At 45.7% G+C, this 10,654-nt stretch overlaps 1 protein-coding gene across 1 annotated transcript; it reads left to right on the forward strand.

Annotated features, from left to right (window-relative positions):
* The first annotated feature begins 1,920 nt into the window (after nucleotides 1–1,920).
* LOC102467871 (olfactory receptor 1361-like) lies at nucleotides 1,921–2,884 on the forward strand. Its single transcript, XM_014582741.1, is given in 2 exon segments — nucleotides 1,921–2,259; nucleotides 2,261–2,884. Coding segments are annotated over 2 exon segments (963 nt in total).
* The last annotated feature ends 7,770 nt before the right edge of the window (nucleotides 2,885–10,654 follow it).

A 10,654-nucleotide genomic window follows, 5' to 3' on the forward strand; every position in this document is an offset into this window, starting at 1 on the left:
AGGAATGACATCCAACCTATAACAAATATCCCTAAAAAAAAAAAAGAAGAAGAAAATTTAAAAAAATAATCTAAAAATAATAAATAATTCTAAATCAAAAGGGAAAAATAGAAAACTGGTCAGGGGGAGCATGTGGTATGGTCCTTTATGTGTTAGACTCCCTCCCACATGGCTAACTGCAGTTCAAGTCCCAGACCTGGCTTATTTCTCACCCTCCCCATATCTCTCTAATGAATGCGTGTGTCCTATAGTAAAACAAACATTTAAAAAGTAATATAAATATAAAATAATTGTTTAAGAAGAAAAAGCAAGGGCCAGCAGGTGACATGGCGGTTAACGGTGCTGGACTCCCTCATGGTCGACCAGAGTTCGAGTCCCGGACCTGGTGGCTTGCTTTCTCACTTTCCTCCTTTCTGTGTGTTTGTCTTTCTCAGGTTAAATTAAAATAAATGAATGAATAAATAAAATTAAATTAAAAAATACTTAAAAAAAAAAAAAAGAAAAGAAAAATCAAGGCTAAAGGTCAGAGGGTGGTGCCACAGTTGCAACTTGACCCGCATTGTGAGGTCCCCTGTTCACAGCTCAGAGCCTCCCTGTGAACACTGGGTGCACGTACATGCCTGTGATCCAGGCTCCAGAGGCTGGAGGTTGGATGTGGTGTGAAGACCCTGCTGGCCTCTCTCTGCCTTCCTCTCTCCTGCACTCACTCACTCCCTATCATAAAAACAAACACACATTGTGGAATCAGCAGGTGGTGTGATGGCTAAGGTGTTGGACACTCCACATGTCTGACTACAGTTCAAGTCCCAAACCAGGTGGCTTGCTTTCTCACTTCCTCCGCTCCCACCCTGTGTGTGTGTGTGTGTGTGTGTGTGTGTGTGTGTCTGGTCAAATTAAAATAAACAAATAAACAAATAAAATTATAAGAAAACCCACACATTAAAAGATTGAAATAATAATAATAATAGGGCCATCTGGTGGTGTGGTGATTGGAGTAGCTTGATCTCCCGTGGCCCACTGTGCAGTCTGAGCCCCAGACCCAGCAGCTTGAGAAACACGCCAGGTGCATGTGTGTGTGCTCAAACTCCCAAGAGGAGAATGGAGAAGAAGGGATTGTGACGTGGCCATCTCTGCTAAGGGTGATTTCTCACTTTTCCTCTCTTACTCTTTCTGTCTCTCTCTGGTGAGCTCATGCTCCCTTCAGCAAAAATTTAAATAAATGACCAGCAGATGGCATAGTGGTTATGTCACTAAACTCCCACATGGCTGACTGCCATTTGAGTCCCAGACCCAGTGTCTTGACACTCAGTGCCAGGCATCTGTGTGTTCATGCCCCAAATCCTGAGAGGACAGTGGAACAGGGGATTACAGAATGGCCAAACCCCCTGGGCGGTGACTTCTTGTTCTCTAACTCTCTCCAGTGAGCAAACATGCCCAATACCTTATTTTAGCCATAGGACGTGCATGCATGTCAGAGAGAGTCAGTGAGAGAGAAAGTAAGAAATAATCCCCCAAGGGGGATGGCCATGTCGCAATCCCTTCTCCATTCTTCTCTTGGGATTTTGAGTACGCACGCACAAACGTCCTCCATGATTTTTTTTTGAAAGGTGTTTGTTATAAGGTGTGTACACTTGTCAGAAAGACAGAAAGAGACAAGGAGACAGAAAGCAAGAAATCACCCCCCAGGGCTGAGGGCCACACGCCGCAATCCCTTCTCCTCCATTCTCTTCTCAGGATCTTGGGCATGCATGCACACGTGCCCAGGGTGAATTTAAGCCACTGGGTCTGGGACTCGAACCGTGGTCGAGTACATGGGAGTCTAATGACGTAGCCAGTACTTCATCTGCTAGTCCTAACATATTCATTTTATTGCCCTGTCTGAACACTGATGGTCTTTCTGATTGAGCCAGAACGGTGACCATGGAAGAAGTGAACCTCACCCAGGTCTCCGAGTTCTTGTTCTTGGGGTTCTCAGAGGACCCCAAACAGCAGCAGCTACTTTTCGTCATTTTCATGAACATGTACTTGGTGACCGGGCTGGGGAACCTGCTCATCATCCTGGCCATCCGCATGGACGCCCGGCTCCACACGCCCATGTACTTCTTCCTGGCCAACCTGGCCTTCGTAGATATTTGTTTCACCTCCACCACCGTCCCCAAGATGCTGGCCAATCACGTGTCAGGACGCAGAGGGATCTCTTACGCAGGCTGCTTGACCCAGATGTTCTTCTTCATCTGGTTTGGGGGCATTGACAGTTTCCGTTCGGACCGCCAAGGCCTATGACCGCTACGTGGCCATCTGTCACCCACTGCATTACACCACATCCATGACCCCATGGCTCTGCGGGCTCCTACAGGCTTCCTCCTGGACCGCTGCCTTAGGGAACGCCCTGACCCACACAGTCTTACTGACCCGCCTTTCATTCTGCACCCACAACTGGGTCCCCCATTTCTTCTGCGACCTGAGCGCTCTGCTGAAGCTGGCCTGCTCGGACACGTTTCTCAACAATGTCATGGTGTACACGGTGGGCATCCTGACCATCATCACCCCCTTCATGGGCATCTTGGTGTCCTACACGCGCATCGTCGCTGCGGTGTTGAAGATCCCATCCACCGGAGGGAGGTGGAAGGCTTTCTCCACCTGCGGCTCTCACCTGTCTGTGGTGACCTTGTTCTACGGGACGTTCATCGGGGTTTATTTCAGCCCCATGTCCCCCCACCCGCCCCGGAACGCCATAGCTGCCGCAGTGATATACACCATGGTCACCCCCATGCTGAACCCCTTCATCTACAGCCTGCGCAACAGTGACATGAAGGGTGCCCTGGGGGCGCTGGTCTGCAGGAGGCCGGCTTCGTTCCGGTTACTGCAGGGTTGGGAGGTCTGACTGTGCAGACAGGCCCATCCACCCTAATTTCCCTGCACAGTTGCAATCTGAGATATTTTCTTTATATTGCTTCCAGGGCATTTGTTTAATGTTTTATTCTTTTAAAAAAAAGGATTATTTAGGGGTTGGCAGGTGGTGTAATCGTTAAGGTGCTGGACACTTACATGCCTGACTATGGTTCAGGAGGCTAGACCTGGAGGCTTGTTTTCTTACTTTCCCTCTCTCTCTCTCTCTCTCTCTCTCTCTAATCTAGTTGAAAATAACAATAAATATTTAAAATAAAGAAATTATTTCATTTTATTAACGAATAGTTTTATTATTAATTATTTGATTATTTTATTACCATTTTAAATTTTATTTATTACTTTTTAAAAGTTTTTTGCTTTAGGGCATGTGCACTAACCAGAGTGAAACAGAGACAGTGAAAGGGAAAGTGAGAAGTCACGCCCTGGGGGGTGGGGGGAATGGCCATGCCACAATCCCTTCCCCTCCATTCTCCTCTCAGGATCTTGGGCATGCACTCACATGCACCCGGGGTGATCTTTCAAGCCATTGGGTCTGGGACTTAAGCAGCAGTCGGCCATGTGGGAGTCCAATGTAACTGCAATGCCATCTACTGGTTCCAATCCTTTTTTAAAAAATAAATGACTAATTTAATTTTATTTATTATTATTATTTTTAAAGTTTTATTTATTTATTATGTTTAAGTTTGACCAGAGACAGGGAAAGTAAGAACGTAAGCCACCAACCCAGGACTTGAACTTCAGTTGCCCATGGGGAGTCCAGAGCCTTAACTACCACGCCACTTGCTGGCTCCATATATTAACCATGTTTAAGTGTACAGTTCAAGGGCATTAAATATATTCATATCATTTTATAACTATCACCACCTCTTCTCTCCAAAACTCTTTCCTCTTGTAAAAACTGAAACTTTGTCCCCATTAAATACTAACTCCCCACTTCTCCCTCACACCCAACATCCCACTTTCTGTTTCCCTGCATTTAATTATTTTGGTTACCTCATATAAGGAGGATTGTGCAGTATTTGTCTTTGTGTGACTCATATTTCACTTAGCATGGGGTCTGCAACATTCATTTGTGTGGTAGTAGGTGCCATAATTCCCTTTTCTTTCCTTTTCTTTTGAGAGACCTTTGTATAGGGCACATGCACTTGCCAGAGAGACAGTAAGTGAGAAGTCATCCCTCGGGGGAATGGCCATGCCACAGTCCCTTCTCCTCCATTCTCCTCTCAGAATTTTGGGGATGCACACACATGCACGCAGCGTGAGTTTCAAGCCACAGGGTCTGAGACTCGAACCACGGTCGGTCATGTGGGAACCCAGCACCCCAAATACCATGCCACCTGCTGTCCCCTTTCTTTTTAAGAATGAATAATATTGGGACCAGCAGTTGGTGTAATGGCTATATTGCTGGACTCCCATGTAGTCGACTGAAGTTCGAGTCCCGGACCCAGTGACAAACCCACACTGGGCGCGTGTGTGTATGTGCCCAAGGTCCCAAGAGGAGAATAGAGGAGAAGGGATTGCAGCATGGCCATCCCCCCTGGGGGGGTGTTTTCTCGCTTTCTGTCTCTGTCTCTCTCTTTCTTCCTGGCAAGCGCACATGCTGTGTAGTAAAAACTTCTCCAAAATGAAAGAAAATCACGCCAGGTGTGAATGCGCAAAATCCTCAGAGGAGACTGGAGGGGAAGGAATTGCAACCTGGCCATCCCCCAGGGGGTGATTTTTCACTTCCCATCTCTCTGTCTCCCCCTTTCTCTCTCCAGTGAGCACACATGCCCTTGGTAAAAACATTTAAAAAAAATAAATAAGTAAATAAAAGCAAGGTTGCGAAATCAAACTTGAGAAACGTTTGAAATATCTACTTAGCCTAAAAAAGTGTCAACTTCATGCATCGTTGACTTTAGCATGTCCTCCAAAGTGCCATGGCATTAGAAAGGTACTTGTGGATTTGCTGTTCTGTGCAAGAGTTCCTGTGGATGTACAATAACTACCTGAACTTTTTTCTAAATAAATTTTTAAAATTATTTTATTTAACTTTATTTACTTATTTTAATTTTTCCAGAGAGGGACAGAGAGAGACAGAGAGAGACAGAGAGAGAGAGGGAAAGGGAAAAAGTGAGAAAGCAAGCCACCAGGTTTGGGACTCGAACCACAGTTGGCCTTGTAGGGGGTCCAGTGCCTTTAACCACCACACCACCAACCAGACCCTCTCCCTGAACTTTTCATGGCACTGAAATCATTTCAAAAGCAAAAATATAGAATAAGGGGCAGAGGAGGAGGGGCAGCAGATGGTCTGGAGTTTAATGCATCTAGATCCCACGTGGCCAACTGTATGGTTTGAGTTCCAACTCCGGCTTAGCAGAAAACACACTGGGCGTGGGGCTTACATGCCCAAAATCTCTAGAGGAGAATGAGGAAGGGATTGCAGAGTGCCCATCCCAGATAGGAGGGAGTGATTTCTTACTTTGTCACCCTGTCTCTCTCTAGCAAGTACACGGGCCCTCTAGAAAATTTTTTTAGATAAATAATTTTTCAAATAATTATTTCATTTAAATTTATTTTATTTTAATTTGACCAGACTGGAACAGAGAGAGAGAGAAGGGTTGGGGGAGTGAGAAAGCAAGCCACCAGGTCCAGAAATTGAACCATGGTTGGTCATGTGGGAGTCCAACACCTTTAACCACCATACCATCTGCCTGCCCCTCGATAAATAATTCCTAATAAGGAAGGATTGGAACCAGCAGATGACGTCATGGTTATTTCACTGGACTCCCACATGGCCAGCCATGATTTGAATGCTGGACTTGGTAGCTTGAAACTCATGCTGAGTGCATGTGCATGTGTGCCCAAAATTCCAAGAAGAGAATGGAGGAGAAGGGATTGTGTCATGGCCATCCCTCTGAGAGGTGATTTCTTGCTTTCTGTCTCTCTGGTGAACACATGCACCCTATAGCAAAAAAATCTAAAAAGTAATAATAATAATAATGGATTATTTCTGCCATTTTGCTATTTGATTTCTATATGACTTCTAGATTATTTTTCTTCCCTCATTACCAGCATTCCCTTTCATTTTGTATTTCATTGATTTTTTAAATAATCAGGGACCAGCTGATGGCATGGTGGTTGTGGGTACTAGATTCCCATATGCCCAACTGTGGTTCAAGTCCCGGACATGGTGGCTTGCTTTCTCACTTTCTCTTTCTCTCATTTTGTCCCTCTCTGGTCAAATTCAAATAAATAAATAAAGTTAAATAAAATATTTTTTAACTTGTTTAAATATTTAATAAAATAATCAAATATTTAAATTTAAAAAATTAAATGGTAAGAGGACATCATTGCTAGCAGTGGGGAACTAGGGGTTTACAGGAGTGCATGGGCAAGTCTAAGGGAGCCAGAGGCATTCCACTGGATCCGCACTCTGCAGGAGGCTCCCCAAAGAACCCCCACCACCCTCGACTCAGCAGGGGTGGAAGGCAGGGGTGGAGGGAAAAGCCCAGAACGAGCTATTAACATCTTCCTCCCCAAAGAGGGCGGCCCAGCTGGGACATAGTGGGAATGTGGGGTGGACAATTAGCAGGTGCCCTAACAAGGCACAGGGGACAGAGCCCGGGGTCAGAGGATGGAGGGATAAATGGTTCCCTGCCAGGTCCTTGAGCTCCTTCCTATGGGGTTGAAGACCTGCCTCCTTTTCAGTCAGCCTAGGACGCTTTTCCAGAAGCACTGGTTCACCTTTTGGCAAATATCTCCGCAGCCAGAGAGACCCGTCTCATAGGTGAGTATGGAAAGAAAGAAACCAGGAAGGGAACCCAAATAGCGAGCAGAAAGCTACAGGGTCTCCAGCCAGAACCACTGTGTGGCTTTGGGGAAGTGACATTACCTCTCTGGGCTTCAGTTAATTTAACTCATTTGTATAATAATAAAAAAAAAAACTATGAAACCAACAGTTGGCATAATGGCTATGTCACTGGACTCCCACGGAGTTGACCACAGCTCCAGTCTCGGACCCGGTGGCTTAAACTCAGGATGGGTGCATGGCTTGTGTGCGTGCGTGCCCAAGATCCCGTTATAAGAATGGAGGAGAAGGGATTGCGGCATGGCCATCCCTTCTTGGGAATGATTTCTCACTTTCTGTCTCTCTGTCTCTCTCTGTCTGTCTGGAGAGCACATACACTCTATAGCAAAAACTTCTCAAAAAAAAATATAAAAAGTTCTAAGATTAGAGACCAGCTGAGGGCAGGATGGCTATGTCACTGGACTCCCACATAGCCGATCACGGTTTGAGTCCCAGACCCTGTGGCTTAAAATTCACGCCAGGGGTCCACCAGATGGCATAATGGTTATGTTGCTGGACTCCCATGTAGTTGACCACAGTTCAAGTTCCAGACCCAGTGGCTTAAAACTCCTGCTGGACACGCGTGTGAGTGTGCCCAAAATCCTGAGAGGAAATGGAGGAAGGGATTGTGATATGTCCATTCCCCTTGGGAGGGGGTGGTGATTTCTTGCTTTCTGTCTCTCTGTCTCTTTTTGTCTGGCAAGCACATACTCCCTATAGCAAAAGTCTCTCTAGGAAAAAAAAAATCCCTCAAGCCATGCACATGTGTGAGCATGCCCAAGATCCTGAGAGAAAAGTGAAGTTACTGTGGCGTGGCCAGCCACCCCTCACTTGTTCTTTGTCTCTCCTTGTGTCTCTGGGGAGCATACCTGCCCTATAGTGAAAATCCCTCTACAGATAAAAAGAGTGTGTGGCTAGCAGGTGGAGTGGTGGTTAAGGAACTGGACTACCCATGGCTGACTGCAGTGTGAGTCTCAGGACCTGGTGCCTTGAAAATCATGCTGGCATCCATGCATCCATGCTCCAAATGTTGAGAGGAGAATGGAGAAGGGATTGTGGCATGGCCATCTTCCCTTGAGGATGATTTCTCACATTCCCTGTCTCTCTCACTCTCTCTTGTCAAATTTAAAAAATAATAATGATCAGGACCAGCAGATAGTATAATGGTTATGTCCCTAGACTCCCATATAGTCGACCATGGTTTGACTCAGACCCAGCGGCTTAAAGCTCATGCTAGGGTGTGTGTGTGTGTGGGGGCGGGTGTCGGCAGGTGGCACGGTAGTTAAGGGCACTGGACTCCCACATGGCCTACTGCAGTTCGAGTCCCAGTTCTGGAAGCTTGCTTTCTCACTTTCCCTGTCTCTCTTTCTCTCTTATTCTGTCTCTCTCTGACCATATTAAACTAAATAAATAAATGAAGTTAAATAAAAGATAATTCTTAAGAAAAAAAGAACTTTAAAAAAGATCTTATGCTGGGTGCATGTGTGTGCCCAAGATCCCAAGAGGAGAATAGAGATTGGGGCATGGCCATCCGCCAGGGAGTGACTTCTCACTTTCTATCTCTATGTCTCTCCAGTGAGTGCATGCACCCTATAACAAAAATCCCTAAAAAAAAAAAAAAAAGAAGAAAATTAAATAAAATAATCTAAAAATCATAAATAATTCTAAACCAAAAGGGAAGAAAACGCAAGACTGGTCAGGGGCAGCATGTGGTATGGTCCTTTAGATTCTGGACTCCCTCCCACATGGCCAACTGCAGTTCGAGTCCCAGACCTGGCTTACTTTCTCACCCTCCCCATCTCTCTCTAGTGAGTGTGTGTGTCCTATAGCAAAATAAACATTTAAAAAATAATAAAAATATTAAATAATTCTTTAAGAAGAAAAAGCAAGGGCCAACAGGTGACATGGTGGTTAACAGTGCTGGACTCCCTCATGGTCAACCACAGTTCAAGTCCCGGACCTGGTGGCTTGCTTTCTCACTTTCCTTCTTTCTGTGTGTCTGTCTTTCTCAGGTTAAATAAAAATAAATAAAAAATACTTAAAAAAAAAAAAAAAGAAAAGTAAAGAAAAGGATAGGTTAAAGGTCAGAGGGTGGCGCCAGAGTAATGCAGCTGGACCCACATTGGGAGGTCCCTGGTTCATAGCTCAGAGCTATGTGGGTGCCGAATGAAAGGCAGCTCTGGAAGACCGGGTGGGTCAGGGAGTTCCCTGTGCAAACTAGGTACATGTACACGCCTGTGATCCAGGCTATGTAGGCTGGAGGTTGGACTGTGGTGTGAAGACCCTGCTGGTCTCTCTCTGCCTCCCTCTCTCCTGCACTCACTCATTCCCTATCATAAAAAACAAACACACATTGTGGGATCAGCAGGTGGCATGGTGGCTAAGGTGCTGGACACTCCCACATGTCTGTCCACAGACTGAGTCTCAAACCAGGTGGCTTGCTTTCTCACTTCCTCCGCTCCCACCCTGTCTGTGTGTGTGTGTGTGTGTGTGTGTGTGTGTGAGGTCAAATTAAAATAAATTAATAAATAAATAAAATTATAAGAAAATCCACACATTAAAAGATTGAAATAAAAATAATAACAGGACCATTGGTGATGTGGTGGTGGGAGTAGCTTGATCCCATGTGGCCTAATATGTAGTTTGAGCCCTAGACCCAGCAGCTTGAGAAACACATCAGGTGCGTGTGTGTGTTTGTGCTCAAAATCCCAAGAGGAGAATGAAGGCGAAGGGATTGTGGCATGGCCATCTCTGCTAAGGGGTGATTTCTCACTTTCCCTCTCTTACTCTTTTTTTTTTTAATTTCCTTTCTCTCTCTGGTGAGCTATGCACCCTACAGTAAGAATTAAAATAAATAAATAAGGGACCAGCAGATGGCATAACGGTTATGTCACTGAACCCCCACATGGCTGACTGCCATTTGAGTCCCAGACCCAGTGGCTTGACACTCAGTGCCAGGCATCTGTGTGTTCATGCCCAAAATCCTGAGAGGAGAGTGGAAGAGAGGGGATTACAGTGTGGCCTAATCCCCTGGGAGGTGACTTCTTGCTCTTTGTCTCTCTCCAGTGAACACACATGACACATACCCAATACCCAAAATTTCTTTAAAAATAAATTATTAAATAAAAATTAATTTATTATTATTATTATTATTTTGCCATAGGACGTGTATGCATGTCAGAGAGAGTCAGTGAGAGAGAAAGTAAGAAATCATCCCCCACAAGGGATGGCCATGTCGCAATCCCTTCTTCTCTATTCTCCTCTTCGGATTTTAAGCATGCACAGACACATGCCTTCCATGATTTTATTTTTTTTTTTAAGAGAGGTTTTTGTTATAGGGTGCGTGCAGTTGTCTGGAAGACAAAGAGAGACAGAGAGACAGAAAGTGAGAAATCATCCCCCAGGGGGGATGGCCACGCTGCAATCCCTTCTCCTCCATTCTCCTCTTGGGATCTTGGATACACACACACACACACGCACACACGCCCAGGGTGAGTTTAAGCTACCAGGTCCAGGACTAGAACCATGGTTGACTACATGGGAGTCTAGCAACATAGCCATTATGCCATGTGCTGGTCCCAACTTATTCATTTTATTGCCCTTGTCTGAACACCGGTGGTCTTTCTGATCAATCCAGAACAGTGACCATGGAAGACGTGAACCTCACCCGGGTCTCCGAGTTCTTGCTCTTGGGGTTCTCAGAGGACCCCAAACAGCAGCAGCTGCTTTTCGTCGTTTTCATGAGCATGTACCTGGTGACCGGGCTGGGGAACCTGCTCATCATCCTGGCCATTGGCACGGACGCCCGTCTCCACACGCCCATGTACTTCTTCCTGGCCAACCTGGCCTTCGTGGACATTTGTTTCACCTCCACCACCGTCCCCAAGATGCTGGCCAATCACGTGTCAGGACGCA

This window comes from Tupaia chinensis, unplaced genomic scaffold, assembly GCF_000334495.1.
Source record: "Tupaia chinensis unplaced genomic scaffold, TupChi_1.0 Scaffold143764_1, whole genome shotgun sequence".
NCBI classification, from domain to species: domain Eukaryota; kingdom Metazoa; phylum Chordata; class Mammalia; order Scandentia; family Tupaiidae; genus Tupaia; species Tupaia belangeri.